The 21,937-nt window shown below is 41.7% G+C and overlaps 3 protein-coding genes across 4 annotated transcripts in view; 1 reads left to right on the forward strand and 2 right to left on the reverse strand.

The window, feature by feature from the left end:
- miip (migration and invasion inhibitory protein) overlaps positions 1-6,539 on the reverse strand; it is a 27,504-nt gene extending 20,965 nt beyond the window's left edge. Inside the window, exons 1-3 of the mRNA XM_052075733.1 lie at positions 6,385-6,539; positions 6,247-6,301; positions 5,188-5,286 (exon numbers count right to left, since the gene is read on the reverse strand). The gene's annotated coding sequence lies outside the window, so the exon portion shown is untranslated. The remainder of the gene's footprint in view (positions 1-5,187; positions 5,287-6,246; positions 6,302-6,384) is intronic.
- mmel1 (membrane metallo-endopeptidase-like 1) lies at positions 217-14,455 on the forward strand. The gene is made up of 23 exons (XM_052075688.1): positions 217-390; positions 1,097-1,144; positions 1,935-1,994; positions 2,073-2,234; positions 3,222-3,302; positions 3,545-3,640; positions 4,458-4,576; positions 5,047-5,112; positions 5,173-5,307; positions 5,496-5,585; positions 6,151-6,287; positions 6,364-6,457; positions 6,535-6,663; positions 6,916-7,014; positions 8,062-8,145; positions 8,248-8,351; positions 8,439-8,497; positions 8,572-8,691; positions 10,220-10,353; positions 10,429-10,494; positions 10,584-10,679; positions 10,810-10,886; positions 12,008-14,455. The coding sequence occupies exons 1-23, from the start codon at positions 234-236 to the stop codon at positions 12,105-12,107; spliced, it is 2,313 nt and encodes a 770-aa protein (XP_051931648.1). The 5' UTR covers positions 217-233; the 3' UTR covers positions 12,108-14,455.
- Positions 14,456-14,617: 162 nt separating this feature from the next.
- Positions 14,618-21,937, reverse strand: part of prxl2b (peroxiredoxin like 2B) — a 260,615-nt gene continuing 253,295 nt past the window's right edge. For both annotated transcript variants that reach the window (XM_052075738.1, XM_052075737.1), the window contains exons 4-8: positions 21,652-21,703; positions 21,158-21,221; positions 20,986-21,061; positions 18,524-18,642; positions 14,618-14,780 (exon numbers count right to left, since the gene is read on the reverse strand). In XM_052075738.1, coding sequence (XP_051931698.1) covers positions 14,754-14,780; positions 18,524-18,642; positions 20,986-21,061; positions 21,158-21,221; positions 21,652-21,703 — 338 coding nt within the window. In that variant the 3' untranslated portion in view covers positions 14,618-14,753. The remainder of the gene's footprint in view (positions 14,781-18,523; positions 18,643-20,985; positions 21,062-21,157; positions 21,222-21,651; positions 21,704-21,937) is intronic.

Consider the following 21,937-nt stretch of genomic DNA (forward strand, 5'->3'; position numbering starts at 1 on the left):
ATATGTGACACACCAATTGGATGTGACATTTACAATTTGAAAGAAAGTACAAGTAAGTGTTATACATGGATGTCTGGAAGCCAACTTCATGAACCCAAGTAATATTTGTCTGACAGATGTTTGTAAACCGTTTTGTTTGTGAGCAGAGAATCCACCAAGAGATTCTCACCTCAAATGCTCCTTGCTTTTTCCTTTTTTTTTTTTTTTTTTTTTACAGAGGCTCCAGTTAGAGAATGGGCAAATCAGAAAGCCAAATGGACATCATGGAGAAATCCAGTAAACCTGGCAAACGTGGCTGGACGGTGGCAGAAATTGGTCTATCTGTGCTCCTGCTGCTGGTCAGCTGTGCCCTGGCCGGCCTGGTGGTCCTCTACACATCCGCGTTGAAAGGTACCGATAATACGTCACATCTTTCGCTCTCACTTATTGCTTGGAAAAGTGTATGTGTGTGTGTGAGAGAGAGAGAGAGAGAGAGAGAGAGATTTCAAAACAACAAATAGGTATTCCTCTACTCTGTATAAAATACTTGAAATAAAATAAATACAAGTAGTTCCCCCAAAAAATTTCAGAAAAAAAAAAGATAGCTTTTCAGGGAGTAACTGTTTCAATTCATTAAATTGATGGTAAATGTGTTTTAACATACAGCAGAAAGTTTTATAGGAAGGTAGTAGGTACTCTTGCATTCATTTTGAAATGAGTCACGACTCTGTATTAAATATAAAATATATTAATCACGAGAAGCACTTCATGGTCAAATTTTGTATAACGTTACAGGTGCATACAATATTAGATATAATTTGTATTATGTATCTCAGTTCAGAGAGGCCAGAATGAGTGTGACCGCAATAACGTTGATCAGACAAAAACACACCATGTTCATTTCATGTTTGCCCAAAATATGAGTTCATAAACTTTCCTTCATCGAACTCGTTCATGTACAACACTATAGTTCATGTAAATAGCTTGAGAACCACTGGGGAAAAAACAAAACAAAAACAAAAGCTACCATGCTAATTATGTGCAATCCTCACTTTGAGAATTTTAAACAGTTGTGCTTGTGAGATTCTCACAATTTATTTTTAAATCCCCCTTCCAGAACAATCTCAGCATTCGAGCGTTTCGCGGAGCTCAGCAGACATGGGAGGTGAGCGACTGTAAAGCCCAGACAGTGTGGGATAAGTGCTATCACACGGGGAAGCGCCACCGCGCTAAATACTCTAAAGTCTCATTGCTGCCAAGTCAGCAGCGCGGCACAAAAGTCAGTGCCGACGCACCAGAGTCCACTGTGCCGCCAATACTTCGCAAATGCTTTTCACAAGCTGTCTATGAGTTCACTCAGTGTTCCTTTTGGTCAAACGGCATTCACTACTTTAAGGGAGATATTTTGTGTGATTTTTTTCCATTTTTTTAAGAGGTCATATTACGTGAAATAGATTCTCAGGGCATTGAATTAAATGCAACTGGACAGCTGTGTTTTTCTTAGAAGACATTTCGCCTCTCATCCAAGGAGGCTGCATCAGTTTGTGGTACAAGAATTGGTAAGGCCAGCATCAACCTAAGATGGGATTGGTTGGAGGGACACCCTAAACACTCGTGTAATATGTTTTGGAGGGGGAATGCAAAACGAGAGTCATGAAGATGCCTTGAAGAGAGACTGTCGAGGCAGATGAAGCTTACTAGCACGAGACAAACAGAGCAGTCCAGTTGGGCACTTCCAAGACCCAAATAATAGCATAAAAGCCATTCAAAAGTCATTTTGACATATTATGCCCTCTTTCAATGAAAGCTTAACACTGTACTTTCAGAATCCCCCCCCCACACACACACACACACATTATTAATTAGAATCTCACCGAAAGTAAATATTTTTGTTTTAAGGCAAACTGGTACAAAGTTTGACCTTCCAAGGTAGCAAGTTCATTGTCTCCACCCAGGTCAGCTGCGTCACTCCAAACTCGACACCGTGTGCACAACTGCAGACTGCGTTACAGCAGGTGAGGCCTTCAAAAATTAAAAGCATGTCATACAAATAAGTCTTATTCCGACACCCCCCGCCTGTCTTCCCATCAAAGCGTCGCGGCTCCTGCAGAACATGGATGCGTCGGTGAAGCCCTGCGATAACTTCTACCAGTACGCCTGCGGGGGCTGGCTGGAGCGCCACGTTATCCCCGAGACCAGCTCGCGTCACAGCGTCTTTGACATCCTCAGGGACAAACTGGAGATTGTGCTCAAAGGTCAGGTTGTGGCCCTTCATTGGTTCGAACAAACCACGGGATTGCGCCATGGTCCTCAAGCAAGAGATTTTATTAAAGAGCAGGCTTTTCTGTGGCTCTGTGGGGGTGAGGAGCTGTGTGATAAAATGGGATAACATTTTTGGAAAAGGCTGGGTTGGTGGTCTAAACTTGAACAGGAGACAGCAAACGGTTGTCTTTTTTTTTTTAAACATTTTAATTCCTGACGGTGAATTAAATCCTAATCGAAAAACAGAAATGATTCAGAATGTTTAAAATTCGATGATATATAGTAAAATCATATGAATGAATACATGGTACTGTATTTGTAAATATGTACAGACCGTGCAAAGAGTATAGGTCGTCCAGTTTATCTCCAAATGAACTAAAGTGGGTTAATTTTTTTTATTAGACTTAGTAATTTCTTAAAAAATACAAATATCATACTGACTCTTGGAAATATTATTATTGTTCTGTCCTGTTTTTAAAAATTATGAACAATGTGTTAAACAATCTCATTGAATCACTGCTCTGCACATACATATTTTTAAATATGTCGTTTTCATTCCATTAAATTTGATTACCGGTACATTTAGCTCTGTTTAATTTTGAAGGGAAAAAAAGTTAATTATTTATTTCTTTGAGTTGTTTTACATATTGTATATTTAGCATTTTTAAAGGAATCAAGTCACACTGCATCACTGCCTTGCCTTAAAATTTAAAAAAGAATAATAAAATGCATATGAATATTAAAACTATGCCCCAAAAAAAGACCAACATGATCATTTTCTAAAGAAACAAATTATTTCAAATAACTGCTCTATATTAAATATTTGTAGTTTGTAGTTGTAGCCTTTTTTAGGGGGGGTCTTCTTGCATTAATTTAGCAAACGAATCACCTCTGAATTAAATATAAGCCCGATGCCAATGGTGATCGTTACTTCCCACGAAAACAAAGCCGGTGACCGTATGTTGTCGCCTGCCTTTCAGGTGCTTTGGAGACGCAGAGCGAACAAGACAGAGATGCCATCAAGAAAGCCAAAATCCTTTACAGCTCCTGCTTGAATGAGAGTAAGCTCATCAGTCGTCTGCATCTAAAAGATAGAAAGTGATTTTATTCCAGCAAGTAACCGGATGAAGCTTCTAGAGTTGAAAACTTCAATATTTGTATCAATAAAATCATCCTGATTATGATGACTGAAACTTGAAAGAGATCTGAGATGGAGGTCGTTTTAAAGAAAATATGTTGGGGACAGGTGTTGCATTGGAACTGTGCAGGTGTCCCTAATGTTTTGACCGCTTGATTTATTTAGGCCTCATCGAGCAACGTGATTCTCAGCCCCTCCTGAGGCTCATCGACACTATTGGCGACTGGCCTGTGACTTCTGATGACTGGAACGCCACCTCTGGTAAAAACAAAATGTCCAACTAGTTGACTCGAATATCATTTTGTGATTAAGAATGACTTTATCGCAAAGAAGGCATGTTGCTATAAAAATGATAAAATAGTTAAAACTGAACCTGTGCTCTGTATTAAATGGAAAAATGTGTTCATGAGTTCTTTACAAAAAAAAATAATTACTGGTCTGTATTTAATGGATAGAAAATGAATACATATTTCATATTAATTGACTTCTCAGAATTTAATTTAAAATGTGAAATTATAATATAAATGATAAATCATTGTTGGTTTGTGTTTTTTGTTATTGTAAAGTGTCCTTTTATTATAAATAACATGTATTATTATTATTATAAATAAATAAAGTCAAAAAACACTATATTGAAAGACTGATCCGTGTTAAATTTTTATATACATTTTAAATGAAGCAACTCACATTGAATCATAATCAAAATATTTTCATGACTTTTTTTGCCTTTTCTTTTTTGACATTTTGATTAAACCGATTAAAGTGCAATTTAATCAAATCAATTTAACAACTCAAATCAATCCATCCATTTTGTAAACCATTTAGCCTCATTTGGGGAAACCCACAGGACGTCCTGTGTAGAAATTTGGACCCTGAATCATAAGAACTGTGTGGCGGATGTGCAAATCCCGAGTACACCATGCTGCCTTACACTGCAAAATGTTCTTTTTAATTATCTGATACTCGCACGGTCCAAATCATCCGTACCGAATCTATGATCTCATTCTTGTCATTTTTATTGAACCTTGATAGAAATGTGAGCACTCTATGGGTTATACTATATTTGATTTTACTGCAGAAGAAGAATGGAACCTCGAGGACACTCTGGCCACAATGACATCTCGCTTTCACAAGAAGGCGCTACTGGACATGTACGTGTGGACCGACGACCGGGATTCTCGGCGCCATATTGTTTACGTAAGATCGACATCCCTTTATCATCGACATGTATTCGGTCACTTCATGATGCCAATTTCCTTAGTGAGCCAAAAGTAAACCAACCTACTGTTTAAAGAAGATTATTGCGCCTATTATACCACGCCCCAAAATTCAGACCGTTCTCAGGTGTATTAACTCATTCAGTCCCAAAGATGTTTTTAAACATCTTTTCAGACTTGGTCCAGAATTGACTGGTACTGAATGAGTTAAACACTTTTTCACTTGTCACACTCTCGTAGAAATCACTTTTTTTTCTGTCTCATGTAGAGTCTGGTTTTTAACATGTCCTTTGAATGCATTATTTATTTGAAATATTTTTTTTTCATGAAAGAAGACTTTTCTGACACATCAACTACTTATGTTATTTTAACATTTTGAATCTAGAAAAAAGGAAAGTCACTGTAACATTATGTTATGGTATATAAAAGTATATAATTTATTTTGTTTAGATTGACCAGCCAGGACTCGGGATGCCTTCAAGAGATTATTATTTCAATGATGGAAACTACAAAAAGGTGAGGCACTAAAGGGCAACAGCATACACGTTGTCATTACCATTACAAATGTCACCGTAGGTTCGAGAGGCCTACCTCCACTTCATGGTGGCCATCGCCAAGATGACACGGGAGGACAGGAATCTGACACAGGACGATGAACGCGTGTGGGAGGAAATGATGCAAGTGTTGGACCTGGAGACGGACATTGCCAACGTGAGTGCGACGATAAACGCGAAAAGGGAGGCGCTTTCATACCTCTGGAAAGCAGGAATGGATAGATCATAAAATCGACTCATACGCACTACTGTTACATTTTCAGGTGGAACAACAAGCTGTAAACATTTCATGGCACATGTTTGGCAGCGTTTGTACAATGACACCGATGATTTCCCTCCATCCAGGCCACGTTGCCGGCTGAGGAACGCCAGGATGTCACTGTACTTTACAACAAGATGACGCTGAACGAGCTGCAGAGCACATTCAGCTTTAACGTGAGTGAGGACTGTGGGTCTGGCTCAGGAGATAACACACAGGACGGCGAGAAGCAGTTGATTACAATGCTTCGCTCGGACAAAAGAAAGTAATTAACACGAATGTTGCGAGGGGAATTGTCGACAGCGGGCTGGTACACGTGATTAGATAATCATGTCTTTGTCTTGAGAGTTGCTGAAACAGCCCGCGGCTCATTTTCCAGTGTTTGTTTTGTCACCGACAACAATTAGATGTCACGGTCATGAGGCCGCGTGACAGCAGCTGCCGTTCGTCCGATGACTTTATATGCTGGATTCATCATGTCATTTGCTGTCGATCGCTGTATGTAACCTCTCATCGTGTTGCTAGAAAACATTCGCAATTTAGCATTACCCATTTGTGCCTTTTCTAACTTTCCAGCAAACTACAGGAAGAATTTGAGGCTTTTGTATTTCCGATGCCTAAAATGCATTCTCACCAGAATTTTGGGGTTTCTGTTGAAGCCTCTAAAAGGCGATTTATTATTCAGAAGACTAGGACTAAATAACGCCTGGTCCTTAAAAGAAACCTCTTTTTGCATTTCAGGGGTTTAATTGGAGACGGTTTATTCAAGGCGTGCTATCCAGCGTGTCTCTCGATGTGGAGTTGGAAGAAGAAGTGGTGATCTACGGCTCGCCTTACCTGGACAAGATGAACGAAGTCCTCGCCAGACATAGCGTTCGGTCAGCAAAAGGCACTCATGCAAAGAAAAACAAAGAAAGTGAAACACACCAATATAGTAATGCTTCATCTGTGCAGAACTATGCAGAACTATCTCACCTGGCAGCTGGTCATTGACAGAATTAACAGCTTGAGTCGTCGTTTCAAAGACGCCAGGGCCCGTTACAGGAAGGTAGACTCCGCTGCAACAAAAACCTCAGTTAGTGAATCACTTAGTTTCCGCTAATTTCACATTTGTGTGCGTTTCAGACTCTGTATGGAACAACAGTGGAGGATGCCTGGTGGCGAGAATGTGTTCGTTACGTCCAGAGCAGCATGGAGAATGCCGTCGGAGCGCTGTACGTACGTGAGACTTTTGCCGGAGAAAGCAAACGAATGGTGAGGAAAGTCTCATTTTCTCCCCACATTTACATTGGAAACAACAGAGAGAAACAATTTAGATGAGGACAACCGGAAGGAGTTTGCATTACCCATCCATACTTTTCAAAACCGCTTCACCTGTTCAGGGTCACGGAGCGCTTAAGCATATCACAGCTGATTCGGGGCAAAAAGCGGACAACACCCTGGACTGGTCGTCAATCAATTACAGGGCGTGTTGTCACTATCATCCTGGTTTGTTCATGTTCCTAGGTCAGCGATCTCATCGGGAAGATCCAGACAGCGTATGTAGAAACACTGGAGGAGCTAAGTTGGATGGATGCACCTTCCAAGGAGAAGGCCAGAGAGAAGGTAGTCTTCATCTGTTCATCACTGCAGGCATTAGCCTGCGCCCATGTGAGTCTTGGTCATGCGGGAGCCGTCCAAGCAGGGAGTGTTCCCCGTCTCTGGATGCCTCCTTAATCTTCATTGGACCTCAAGGCAATACAAGCCCCTCTATGCCTAAGTCTGCTCTGAGGTGTCCTCTTGTTTGGGTTTTCCATGGAATACCATCAACACGGAAGCGGAAATTTTTAAACTGGAATAAGGCCTCTTCCAAATGAGTGTAAAAATCGGATGCGTATCGGATACAGTGTGTGCCAATGCAAGCACAGTGACTTATCCTGTCCATGTGAGATTGATGGACAGTAATTCTTTGTTTATCGCGGGGGTTATGTTCTAAAACAAAACCCGTGATAAGCGAAATCCGTGAGGGAGTGATCTTTATTTTTCAGAATTGTTAGGTATATAATTTAATACGGTTTGCAATGAAACCAAAGATTAAACCTTTTTTCAGGCCCAAACATTTTACAAAATATCTCACAGTTTTTAGAAATACCGTAGAAAACGTTTCATTGACATTGTGGGTTTTGTCATGGAGAAAATTGGCAAGCTGAACAGCGATGAGGCGCGGACACTGTTGACATTAGTCTACAGTCCACAGTCAGGATGCAGAACACTGTTATTAAAATAATAATAAATATTATTTTTAAAAATCTAAAAACATTTTTTTCAAAAAGCAACAAAAAAAATCTGTTAAACAGCAAAGCTGTGAAAGATGAACCGTGTTATAGTGAGGGACTACTGTAATCGATACATAGGTGGGTGGCGAATACACAACTGTCTGCACAAATGACACACACAAAAACAACAACATTGGGGTGTTGTCATGTGTTGATTTACAGCTATGTCAGATATGGGTCATTTCAAATACTGTGTACTGTACAAGAAAATATATATTTTTTTAAACAGCCCCCCTCCTCACCCAAATAGAGTGCATACTGTACAACTCATTGACGATCACTACATGCATGCAGATGTTGAAAATTTTCAGCCTAATTGTGGTGTTATCTCCTGCAGGCCATGGCCATCAAAGAGCATATTGGCTATCCGGATCACATTCTGCAGAAGAGTAACCAGAAGCTGGACCAAGAGTATGCTCACGTAAGAATACAGACACTGTGTGTTAATGGAGAAAATTACTAATGAGAGAGAGAGACAGAGAGATGCTTGCATCCACTCATTTGTACTGCTTTCCCCACTCAGTTGAATTTTAGCGAGGAACACTACTTTGAGAACATTCTGGAGAACCTCAAGTCTGAAGCCCACAAGAGTCTCAAAAAGCTCAGAGAGCCAGTGGATCCCAACTTGTAAGTTAACACTCAATGAAAGATGAAGGCTCAAGAATGTTGTCTGGAGAAATCCTTGATGAGAGAATTCCAAACATTCCTTCTCAGGTGGATCATCGGACCGGCCGTGGTGAATGCTTTTTACTCTCCCAACAGAAATCAGATCGGTAAAATCTTTCATGATGATGGCTCTGAATAGCGTCTTCATTTCGGCTCATGTGCACCTTCATGTGCTTGCCAGTGTTTCCCGCAGGCATCCTGCAGCCACCTTTCTTCAGTAAAAATCAACAGCAGGCTCTGAACTTTGGTGGAATTGGAATGATTATCGGTCACGAGATCACACACGGATTCGATGACAACGGTAAGGCTTGCTAAATGGTGGCTACTTTAAATGCAGAAATGCCCCTAAAACATGTTGCTATCTCTTACTACTATTAAAAATATGTGGCAACCAAAGGGCTTGAATGGCAGCAGAGAAACTCGCACTGTTGCCTCCTGTTGCAATAATATCCCCCATTTTGATTCTGCCATGGATCGCTCTGAGCACCGCACGTTGAGACCTCTGAAGTACTCCAGTTTAGTCTGCATAATCCAGATTTTCATGGGGACAGCAATTTACTCTGGTTAAATCAGGTTTTCTCAGAATGCTTCAGTTTTCTCTGTGCGCTCCAGATTTGTTTGGGTAGCCCAGTTTCTCCAAGTAGACCACTTTTCTTCAGGAACTCACAGTTTTCTCCTTGTTTTGTCTGAAGAATCTATTTGGATGCGTCAACTCCGGGTTTCCTGGGTTAGTCTGGGTTTCTCTCTGAACTGCAGTTTTTGCCATGTAGTCTAGTTTTCACTGGCAAGTCAAGGGGTTAAATAGATCACTTTTTATCAGTGGACTCCAGATTTCTTTGGGTACTCGCGCTCTTTCTGTGTACTTCAAGTTTCCTTGGGTTATGGGTATTCCATTTTTCGCTGGTACTCTGTCACACCCCTCCCCCCGCCCCAAGTACTTAGGTCTACGGCCACTTTTTGCTTGTGGGTCACCGCTCCTTAGTGATGGGTTATATCAGGAGTGGGCAATTATTTTCCCGGGGGGGCCAAATGAGAAGCAGAAAATATTGTGGAGGGCCGGGCCAAAAGTTAGAAATAGAAATAGAAAATAAAGAAGATAGCACAATGTCTTTGTATGCCAGTAATAATGTAACATTCTCCTCCACCATCACACTCGGCACCCGTTCTCCTCAAAGATGTGTACTGAGCCCCCTGTTGTTCACGCTCTACACATTTGACTGCTCTCCGACTCTTATTAGCGGTCCAGTTTGCGGAAAGTTTTTAACATGGTAACAATCAAACCATTCTAGGAAATGTTCATTTACTCGAGCCACAAGCAATTCACTCTGAGCATGGAAATTGACAGAATTGGACTGAGTAAGAATCGCTTCCTTGTTTTTCAAAGTCTCATAGATTTGAGTATTTCCGACTCCCGGCGTCTCCTGAATGTTTCGTACTTTGTTACCCGCTTCGTTTAATCAGATACATATCACTTTCCCTTGCATGGTCATTACTCTCTCCCTCTTTCTTCATCTTCCCCTCCCTCCCAGTGCTCTGCAACTTGAAGTAACTGCGCCACCTGGTGTTGAAATACTTGTCATTACAAGTCCAAACGAAATGAATGCAATCAAACCTTAATTGTGCACCAATCTTCGGCGGGCCGGATTAAAAAGACCAACGGGCCAGATCCGACCCATGGGCCGTTGTTTGCCCACCCCTGGTTTATATGCAGAGACAAAATGTCATTGTGTATTGTACGTGTGACAAAATGAAATAATCTAGATGTGAGGATAGCACCAGCTCAAGATGTACTTGAATTAACGTACCATACTTGTTTTTTTCCATGACAGGGCGTAGTTTCGACAAGGACGGCAACATGCTCAACTGGTGGAGTAATTACTCTGCGGAGCATTTCAAGGAGCAGTCACAGTGCATGGTACAGCAGTACGGCAAGTTCAACTGGAAGCTCGCGGGTGGACAAAATGTCAGGCTTGTTCATGAGTATAGATCAACGACATCGGGGATGCGTTTGTGTGCATTCATGGACTTGTCATTGTAGGTAAGCGGAATCAGCACTTTAGGGGAAAACATTGCAGACAATGGAGGGGTGCGGCAAGCCTACAAGGTGGGCTGTGACATGAGTAGATCACCGCGTGATTTCGAGGTACACAAGACATGTGAGATGTGTTTTGAAAATTGACGATTTGTTTACAGGCTTACCTGAAGTGGGTGGAAACAGAAGGAGAAGAGCCTCGTCTACCCGGTTTAGACATGGATCACAAGCAGCTGTTCTTTCTTAACTTTGCCCAAGTAAGCAAAGAAAACAAGGATACATGATATTTTGGAGGTGCACCAAGAATCTGAGGCATTTAGCAGAGTATTGGTACTTTTGGACAAAAGGCCCATTCACAACGCGAAATGATCACTTTACTTCATTCAGGTTTGGTGCGGTGCATATCGGCCGGAATATGCCAGCCAGTCCATCAAGACGGACTCTCACAGTCCGTTGGAATACAGGTGAGACGTACAGTACATGCCACCACTGTTAAATAATTTATAGCTGGCCACAAAGTAAGATAAGTCAGTATTTGAAATCAGAGAGTTGTCGGTTGTGTCGTTTGTCAGGAATGAAGCTTTGTCAAATGGTCAAGTTCAGGGGTCATAGGAAGGTCTCTAGATGGTATGGTGAAAGAGTGGTTGGCGTTGTTTCGGCACAACTAGATGATCCCTAGTTCGATCATCCATCCATCCATCCATTTTCTGATCCGCTTGTCCTCACAAGGGTTGCGGGGGCATGCTGGAACCTGTCTTTGGGCAGGAAACGGGGTACACCCTGAACTGGTTGCCAGGAAATCGCAGGGCACACAAAGATGAACGACCATTCAGCTCACAATCCACCTAGGAACAATTTAGAGTGCTCCATGACCCTACCATGACAGCTAAGGAATGTGGGAGGAAACCGGAGTCTCGGAGAAAACCCACGCAGGCACTAGGAGAACATGCAAATACCACACAGGAGGGCCAGAATCGAACCCTGCACCTCTGTACTGGGAGGCCAACACGCTAACCAGTCGAACACTGGGCTCCCCTAGTTCGATTCAGTTTTTCATTTTCTTGTTGGAGTTTACATGGTCTTCCCATTCTTTGGTGTGGGTATTTCAAGGACTCCATTTTCTCAAGGGACTCCAATTCGGTTTTCTCCATTTTCTCCAGAAACTCCAGTTTTTTTTAGGATGTTCCTGGCTTCCTCGGGTACTCTGCGAAAGTCTGGGGATTTCAGTATTCTCTGTGAAGTCCTGGATTCGTAAAGTTTTCTCTGAGTGCTCCAGTTTTCTCTGGGTGTTTGGTTAATTTCCAGTCAGTTACTTTAAACAAGATGACTTTCTGTGTGCAGTTTGATGTTCTTCTCAAGCATGTGTGTGTGAAGTACAGGTAATTTGGGTTTTCCTCTAAGACTAAAGGTTGTAGCAACCTCTGGTTTTCTTTCGGGACACTAGGGCTCTCAGTTGACTCGGGGTTTCCAGGGAAAGAAAGTTTATTTGGGTACTCTGGTTTTCTCTGGATACTCTCTGGGTTAAATTTTCAGCCTTTAAAGATGGATATTGCAAACTCATCTTGATGGGTTTTTTTCTCCTTAGGGTTCTCGGTTCGCTGCAGAATTTTGAAGCTTTCTCAAAAGCGTTCCAGTGCCAGAAAGGCAGTCCAATGAACCCAGAGCAAAAGTGCCGCGTCTGGTAGAAAGTTTTACACTTCGTTTGTCATATTTCCTGTGACGGCGGGCTGAAAGGAGACACTGTTTTCATGCTGACTGTCCTGCAAAAGGCTCATTTATTTGAGGTGACACCATGTACTGAGGTCACTGTTCTCATATTTGCAACCGGTGACATTGTGAGTTCGTGTCATGGCTTGAAGGTCAACTCACGAAGCAACGCTAACATTTTGTGTCAAGCATTTTCTTCTGGGAATTGTCCATGCAAATCTGGAGAGCAGATCTTTGTGATTAATGTTTTCATTTGAGCGCTGCAGAGTGAATCACGGCACGCACTCGCAAAAGTAATGGAAACATCAGCGGCGACAAGAGAATTAGTTCCGCCCAGTGAGTTTGCCTAAGTGCAGCAAATTACCTGAGAGACTTAAGACTTCAGTCTTTGCAGCTTTTACCACAAATTAACATTCAAAATGAGCTGCAGCTTTTAACGATAAGTCAGCAAATATTTCAACTCTGCCTTTTCGGAAGCTTTCTGAGTGCTTCAGACATACTTCAACTTTAGGGAGTAATTGTAGTGAATCAAAATCGAAAGCACTAGAACAGTTCGAAGAATCTGTCTGACCCATGATTGGTTTGAATTTTAATCGATGGGTTGAGGGGAAAAAAATCTATTAAAATGGTTAACAGTACAACTCAAACATTTTCATACAGTACAAGTACCCGTTTTATGTAGTTAACTGTCAATTGTAAGGTAAAAACAATCACTGCTTAAAAGCAAGGTAGCAAACAGAATTTCCGTTTGCCTTATCATAACTGATTCACCACCAAAAAAATGTCACACAAAACCTAGTTTTTGTTACGATTGGGAGCAGGGCGTTGTGGATTTCTTGACTAACTTGTGCTTTTAGTCAAATTTTGAGTCGTCTGTGCATGGACCTGTCGAGTTCTAAGAGTCTGTTGTGTATTCAGGTTTGGTAACTGACTACTTTTTAAATCGTAAAACAAGTGAAACATTGATTGTAGCCAAGATGTCGTACAAAAAAAACAACAACAAAAAAATAACAACTGCTACTACTACTTCAACAACAACAGCAAACAACAACTCTTGCGCTAGTTATCGCAAGGATGGCTTTTGGGGATAAATTTCCTCCCTGCCGTCATTAACATCCCTTGTCGCTTATTAATTGTTGATTCACATCAAAAAACATCAACTACAAAGGACAACAAAAACAACTGCCTACGATTATAAAAATGGTGTCACTAAAGACACCTGAACTGTACCAATGTATAGAAAAAAAATGCTTTATTCGATTTTAAGTACCGCTTTTGGGGATAAAGTCCCTTTGTCGTCATTACCATTTTCATTGTTGGCTTATCATCGCCAATTCCCAAAGAAATGTCAAAGCAGCATAAAAAAATTAAGCAGACTATGACTGTCTTGTTTAGTCCCGTTTTTGTTAGAACTGGGATTGGGGATTTCAAGATTCTACTTTCCAATCATCCGTGTATCCACTGTATTAAAATATATAATAATAGTAATCATAATGGCAGTGTTTTTGAAGCACTGTTAGCATCTTCTCTCTGCTTCAACTACTGCATATGAGATGACAAGGCTACATTTGTCAAATTAGTACAACAAGACTAAGCTAATACCTGACTCTTTGCCTTTCGGACACAAGCAATTACACATGATGGGTGGAATGATCAGGCACAAGCCAGCAGATGACGCTCATATTGATTTAATAGAGATGAAAGGACCCCGAGGCCTTGTGACTGCCAATAAGAACCTGGACGAATGGCGCTGGGACTGTTATTTTCTATCTTTATTAGCCAGTAATGGAAGGAGAATCAAAGCCGAGCAGAGGAGGAGGGGTGAGAGCGTGTAGAGTGGGGTGATCAATGTTGCTTCTGTGCTACAGAGAGCTTGCAAGCAAGTAAGAAAGAAAGAAGAATGACATTCAGGATGCCTTGTGACCGTTTTATCTGAATGTGCTCTATTCTACAATATAGGTATTAGATATAAATAGGTGTTAGTGTCTTTGTTTGATGTTCTATACAGCATCACTTACATAGAGACGCATCAGGTTATATCCAAATGGTGAAAGTGTGTTGTTAGGACCAGCCACATACTTTTTTTTTTTTTTTGCTATAGTAACACACAATATACAGTACCTCCAACGGAACTACAGTATATCTGAAAATGTAAGAGGAATTTATTTATCATTTTATGAGATTGCATTGTTGCTTTGCCAGATAGAAAAAGGTATCATAAAATCATGTTTTATGAATGCTTGTGCTGTTGATTTGATTTCTACGACTGCTATTTTTGTGATGCTACTCTGTAACAATTGCCATTAAAGTGAATGTCCCAACAAAATGATTTCAGTGTGCCGGATTATTACGAGCGTGATCACGTGAAGGCCAACAGGCAAGCAACAGACTTTCAATGATGACGCCGGTGCTGTTAAATTGTGAAAAAGACCCACATACGTCACCCCCCCCCTCCCCCCCAAAAAAAATCAAACTGAAAGCAACCAACTGGGATTTGAAGCTATGGCCTTGATTTTATTCACATGTTTTTCAAAACAAGGTGAGACAATAATTTGTGTCCGGTGGAATGTCTCATTTTGCACTTAATTGGATGAGATTTGACTCACGCTTGATGAGTGACGTCCTCAACGGGTGCAAACGTCGTCATTGCACTGCAAAAAGAAAGTACAAAGTTGTCATTTACTGTATGTACAGTATTTACACATTACACATTGAATAAGAGCTTTGATTTCCCTCGCAACCTCACACTTTGAAATTCACTTTGATTTAGATGTCAGATTCATACATTCATTCATTCATTCATCTTCCGTACCGCTTGATCCTCACTAGGGTCGCGGGGGGTGCTGGAGCCCATCCCAGCCGTCTCCGGGCAGTAGGCGGGGGACACCCTGAATCGGTTGCCAGCCAATCGCAGGGCACACAGAAACAAACAACCATTCGCACTCACACTTTGAATGAATTAAACTATGAATGAGTCTATGTAATGAAATAAAATTTTATGAATATTTTTGTTAATTATTTATTCATTCATTCATTCATCTTCTGAGCCGCTTGATCCTCACTAGGGTCGCGGGGGGTGCTGGAGCCTATCCCAGCTGTCTTCGGGCAGTAGGCGGGGGACACCCTGAATCGGTTGCCAGCCAATCGCAGGGCACACAGAAACAAACAACCATTCGCACTCACACTCACACCTAGGGACAATTTAGAGTGTTCAATCAGCCTGCCACGCATGTTTTTGGAATGTGGGAGAAAACCGGAGCACCCGGAGAAAACCCACGCAGGCCCGGGGAGAACATGCAAACTCCACACAGGGAGGCCGGAGCTGGAATCGAACCCGGTACCTCTACACTGTGAAGCCGACGTGCTAACCACTGGTTACCGGGCCGCCCCAGATTCATACAGTGAACTTGAAATGGGACTTCCTGTGGATTAGACGTTTGTCTTCAAGTGCTTTCCCTCTACGACTGCTGCACAGTTAAGAGGTAGGGCCTGCAGGCTGAATAAAATATGCTACAGTCGACCACAATGCGCTCATCTGGCTTTCCAAATACAAATTCTGGACATATTTTACTAGAGTGAGATAGGCCTTACTAAACTAGAGATAAGCCTTTTTTCAACTGCTGAGTATAAAAGAACAGAAAAGGGCATATTTTCTTTTTCCTGGTGAAAAGAGCGAGCCTTTTTTTTGTATTTTGTAGTTTGGCGTCAGGTTTGGCGCTGGGTGACAAAATCTTTTAGTCAATGTGGGTAAACAGAATGAAAATCTTTGAGTGTAGTTAGCCCGGACTTTGCAAGTTTATGTGGTGGCGATGCCGCGTGTTTTGTCATTATCTTGCTCGTTCATGCATACACACGATAGCGACATTACAGCCCAAATAAACATAACACGTTAGCCATCTGATGAAAATTGACTGTTGAGCAGTGTACCAGTAATTCATGCATGTTTCTACATTTTCATCCATTCATCCATTTTCTGGTCCGCTTATCCTCACAAGGTTCGCGGGGGCTGCTGGAGCCTATCCCAGCCGTCTTCGGGCAGTAGGCGGGGGACACCCTGAACTGGTTGCCAGCCAATCATAAGGCAACACATAGATGAACATCCATCTGCGCTCACACTCACACCTAAGTACAATTTAGGGTGTTCAATCAGCCTGCCATGCATGTTTTTGGAATGTGGGAGGAAACCGGAGTACCGGGAGAAAACCCAAGCAGGCCCAGGGAAAACATGCAAACTCCACACAGGGTGGCCGGAGCTGGAAATGAACCCGATAGCTCTGCACTGTGAGGTCGACGCGCGAACCACTGGACGGAGAAAACCCAAGCAGGCCCAGGGAAAACATGCAAACTCCACACAGGGTGGCCGGAGCTGGAAATGAACCCGATAGCTCTGCACTGTGAGGTCGACGCGCGAACCACTGGACCACCCGTGGTTCATCCGTTTCTACATTTTATTCTTTGATTATATTATTCAATAAAATGCAGGGTCAGTAGGCACAGTATTATTGCCTATGAATCGTGGCGTAACCTAACAAGATGTGAAAAGCAAATATTTTCCGGATGAGGAGCATTAAAAGATTTTGGCTTTTTACTATAAATGAAGACATTTCAAGCACCCACAGATAAAACACATTTCACAGATGACTTAATCATGAAAAACAAATGTGTCAAGTTAAGTTTTGAGAAAAAGTGGAATTTTTCGGGATTAGCTGCTGACCTCTACACATTCACAAGCCCTCCCTCACAAGGCAAGCGTGTCCGCTAGCTTGTGACGATGTGACTCGCACTTGTTTTCTTTAGCATTTGGAGCGCACGCTGCAACAACGAAGTCTTTTGTGTTCTGAGAGGATGCATGTAGACCCTCAGAAAGGTCGCCGGGAGGGCGGGGGTGCTTGGAAGGAACATGGGCACAACGTTAAATCGGTGAAGGTCACAAGCGATCTGACGAAACTGATGGTCACAGGACTGACTAACGCAGCGTGTCTCAACCTTTATCAACAACGGGCCTCTATTTTACATTAGAAAAGTCCTACAGCCCACCACCAAACATAAATGCCACACGGTCTCATTGTTTATACGTGCATCATCGGAGAGAGAGAGAGCGCGAGAGAGAGATTCCTTTACAAAAAACTTTGATATCAAGGATATTGCAAATTGTATAAATTTGACCATGTGTTTGTTCTCAGCCATTTATCCAATATTCTGGACATCCAGCTTAAGGTGCATGTGCAAGAAGCAATGTGTCCTGGGACTAGTCGTGCCACTTTGTCATAATCGTGTGAGAACTAGTGAGGCCAAACTGTGCATTGGTTGCCAACTAAGTGATACCAGTACTACCAATGACAAGAATATTTGATGAGATCACAACAAGCACTTCACTAGTCGTGCTGTAGGTGGACATTCAAGTGAAATCAACATTTGAGCTTTCTGGGGAGGATTTTGCAAATATTGTTTTGTCCTTACTATCTGCATCACAGATATCGATCACAAGCGTTCGGTAATTAGCTCCTCAGCTGAGCACAATTACTTAATATTACTTTAGGCGTTTCTTCCACATTACCAAGCAAATCGCAGCTTAAATGTATAATGGGGGGGGGGGATTATTATCTTTCTGATGATTAAAAGCATGAAATAGTCCCATGCCTTGGGGAACGAATGAAAACAATGGACATTTAAAAATAAACAAATAAATAAACATCAGTATCCTGTTGAAAATTTTGTTTGTGACTTAGCCCAAATGTGTTTGTTCCGATAAAAGCATGTTGAGGAAGGTTTTTGTCAAGCAAATGCATCTCATTTTGAGAGAACCTGTTCAAAAGCTAGTGATGAGAATATGGCAATACAGTTGAAGCTTGGGCTGCCCACGGACATAACAGAATGAAAAAACCCATCGTCCACTGACCTCAACCATATTTAAAGGCTGTGGAGCACCCTCTAAGGAGAACTCAAGGTAAAATTTTCTTTCCAATAATGTAGGTCCTTTCTCGTTTTCAAAACGAGGATACGAATGATTGGCCGGTTACTGCGGTTCAGTGTGAGATAAGGACATCCGTCACCATCTCAATATCAATCCTTAACTTTGAGGAACCAACTTTGCACAAAATCTATTTCTCCATCTACAGTATCATGGATATAATGGCACTAATCCATTGAAGTAATTTCCAGTTTTTGTGGTCTGACGGGCTGTGACGAGTCAGTTGCGACCGTGATATTTTCTGTAGGGGAGGCCGGTGGATGCGTGCAATGGTGCTGACGTAAAACTTCACGAGATTGACGTGTGGGTTGTTGAACACATGTTTTTCCTGCTGTTCCATTTCACCCCACCCTGGGAAAGTCCCATCTAGGAAATCCACAATGACAATGACACTTTTTGTAGAAAAACCATAATGTGTCTTACCACTGGCCTCTTGCCTTCTGTCGCATTGGATGAAATGGACAACGCTGTTGCAATGTCCTCCAAAGGTACATAGTCTCCTGGGGAGTCTTGGATGAAGTGGAGCAAGGTCTTTTCCCCCCCTTGGCAATCAGAAAAGATATATCGGATGTGATCCATTCCATGACTTTTAGGGAATACAGTGAACTCTCGTTTATCGCGGGGGTTACGTTCCAAAATGGACACGCAACTGGCAAAAATCCATGAAGTAGTCTGTGTCACTACTGCTAAAGGTTTTCTTCCTAGTTTAGAACAACTTGACAAGTCGAGCAATGTTCAACAGCATTTATTTTCCACACGTCCAACGCTGATGAACACCATTTTTGGGGTGGAAAAATGACAAAAATATACAATTACACGATGTACCTATATACATATACCTATATACCATATACCTACATGCATCTCAACAACATAAAACACACATTAGTCATGGCTACTTACCGTTTCGCCTTCTGAACAGGAATTTAAGAGTAATTGGAAAAAAAAAATCAAAGCTCTTGCTGTATGCACCTCACACTTTCGTTTCTTTCCTCACGAAACTCCTTATCAACATGAACCACTTCCTGCCACACAATGCAACTCTCTAGTATAACAGTAGGGGCCACAATAACCTAAATAAACGTGGTGCCGTTGTCATTTTACCCTCATGCAGAAAGGTACATTACTACCACAAACTTGGCATCACGACAGTTACGGCAAGCTTTTTTTTTTTACAATTTCACAATGCAAAACAATAATATATAATGAAATGAAAGATCAAAACCTCTGTTTTTTGCAAACATAAATTTGGCAAGATGTACAGAGAGTAGGCACGGATTCTTGACATTGGTCTGCAGTCCCTTAGCCAATCAGGATGCAGAACACAATGCACTGTAAAAATAAATCAATAAATCCATCCATCCATTTTCCAATCCGCTTATCCTCACGAGGGTCGCAAAGGTTACTGGAGCCTATCCCAGCCGTCTTCGGGCAGTCGGCGGGGGACACCCTGAATCGGTTGCCAGCCAATCGCAGGGCACACAGAGACGAACAACCATCCACGCTCACATTCACGCCTAGGGAAAATTTAGAGTGTTCAATAAGCCTGCCCTGCATGTTTTTGGAATGTGGGAGGAAACCGGAGTACCCAAAGAAAACCCATGCAGGCCCGAGGAGAACATGCAAACTCATCAAAGGTGCATTCGGCAATACGCTCCAAGAGCATTGATTCATTCCAACCGATCAGAAACAATGTTCAAATGTGTCGTTTGGCTGTTCAGAGTCCCTAAAAAAAGGAGTACCTGGGCCAGAGGGTCAGGCCGTACAAGGAAATAGTTGAAGCACGAGTTACTGATTTTATGCTGCGTTCAGAAATTAATGTGAGCATGGCATGCTCTGGCCTCAACAGCACACAAGGACAACGAAACATCGGCTTAAAAAGTACGGTTTAGTCGTTTTAGTTTAAAATGGCTTAGCTTAATCACAACAATACAATCCTGGCAGGGTAATGCACCTTTTGTAAATCTTTGTTGTGGAAGGCGTAAGTTAGTTGCCATGACTACAGTTAATCTTTTAGTCTTCTAAATGGAAGACATGGTGGTGGGAGAGGAGTTACTTTGCTTCAATAGAGGCATAAATCCACCCCGCAACCTTACTTTGCCGAAATTCACCTATCGCAGGGCATCATGGAATGTATCGCCCATGATAAATGAGTGAACGTTGAGTCTCAGAGAGGTAAGGCAGGTTAAGACAATTTCAAGACTTAAAAACAAGAATCTTCATGCAGAATCTTGTAATTAGCTCTAAAGTGGACAGGCAGTCAGTGGAGGCTTACTGAATATAGTCTACCACCACCACTAGTTAGAACACATCCTCCAAAAGTGGTTAAGGGCAGACACAGTCGCCATTGCATTTTCAATAATTTTATTCAAGAAATTGTGGAAAAATGAGATATTCACCACTGAATTATTAGTAACAGTTTTTTGTTTTTCTTGTAGCATAGTCACAATATGAACTAAGCACCAATATTGGAAGAAAACACTTCTATTCATTTAGACTCTCATTTTATATGGAACAGCACTGCCCACTTGTGGCTGGACTTCAACACACTGTTACTCATTAAATGATATAACTATGCCTCCATCATTCCCCTACTCAGGCTGCCGTGTTTAGACGAGTGGTGGCGCATAGCACATATTCTTGGAATTAAAATGTTTGACTTGATTTGCGCTTTAAAGAGTTGACTTATTTCAGTGGTTTACTTTTTTACGTTTTTCATACTTGTTTTTAAAAGTTAAAATGCTCATTTGCCAGTACAGGTCATAAAGATTGATGATGGACATTTGAGTCCATAATTAATCAACTCAATTTATAACATTTCCCGTAGGGATTTTTAAAAAAAATTTGAATTAGAACGCTTGTGAACGTTTCTTGTTGCAGTGTACCTTTGGCTACGATGAGCATGCCTCCACTCTGGAGCAGGTCACCTGAAAAGTTGCCCTGGATGCCGTCAGCGCTGGCCTGCGTCGTGTGATGCAGCAGCAAAAGAGGCAAGAGTCAGTGTACGTGCCGGCAACGGTGGAAGAATTACACCAGCATGCAACTAAACACAGCTACCTTTGAAGCTACTTCTCGTACTTTCTTCCCCAGCGCAGCAGGACCCACGCTCAAAACTGTATACCTAGCAAGTTAATGAAAGTAGAGCATGAGTGAGCAGTGAGTGATTCTCAACTATGCAATGTTTAATAAAGTGGTAGCTTGATGAGATGATGAGCTTTTGCTCAGACACTGTTCAGCTTTGTCATCCGAGAAAAAAAAAAGAACAAAAATGAGCTTCAGATATTTCGCCTCGAGATGGCGGCAGAAACTTGTGAAAGTGTAGGAAACCTATGTTGACTGCCACTTCAAATTTAAAGTTTACAGCAAAACTGAAACAGGTGATTACACTTTACGTCTTGAACCCACACACATCATTGTGTCTTATGAAAGTCTGCGAGCTTCATGTTAATAAACTGAGGCAGTGGGACCTGCAGCGTTAACACAACCTTAGATTTTGTAGGATTACCAAACGCGTGGTGCAGCGTGTTCAAGGTCAAACTGGATCGACACACCTTTTGAAGCCCAAATCCTTGTAGCAATTCTTTTGCTCATCAACATAGATTGCTAAAAGGAAAAAAAAACATGTTTTGGTTATTTATTTCATGAGAGTCACACTGGGGGCAGTGTAATAAAAACAAAGACACAGACAAAGAAGAGTTCTACCATATCTTCAATAAGCGGTCATTTTTCGCAAAGGATAAAGACGACATGCTTGTGAGCTCTGTTATATTATGTTGTATGTGTGTTGCGACGCTTTTTGTGACCTGTTGCCTAAATATAATACATTTTATTTATAAC

This window comes from Hippocampus zosterae, chromosome 9 (assembly GCF_025434085.1).
Source record: "Hippocampus zosterae strain Florida chromosome 9, ASM2543408v3, whole genome shotgun sequence".
In the NCBI taxonomy this organism is placed as follows: domain Eukaryota; kingdom Metazoa; phylum Chordata; class Actinopteri; order Syngnathiformes; family Syngnathidae; genus Hippocampus; species Hippocampus zosterae.

Coding starts and splice junctions, on each gene's coding strand:
- mmel1 (XM_052075688.1), top strand. CDS start 234: ATGGGCAAATCAGAAAGCCAAATGGACATCATGGAGAAATCCAGTAAA. Junction 5,586..6,150: donor AGAGCACATTCAGCTTTAAC/GTGAGTGAGGAC, acceptor TTTGCATTTCAG/GGGTTTAATTGGAGACGGTT. Junction 8,498..8,571: donor TCCCAACAGAAATCAGATCG/GTAAAATCTTTC, acceptor TGTGCTTGCCAG/TGTTTCCCGCAGGCATCCTG.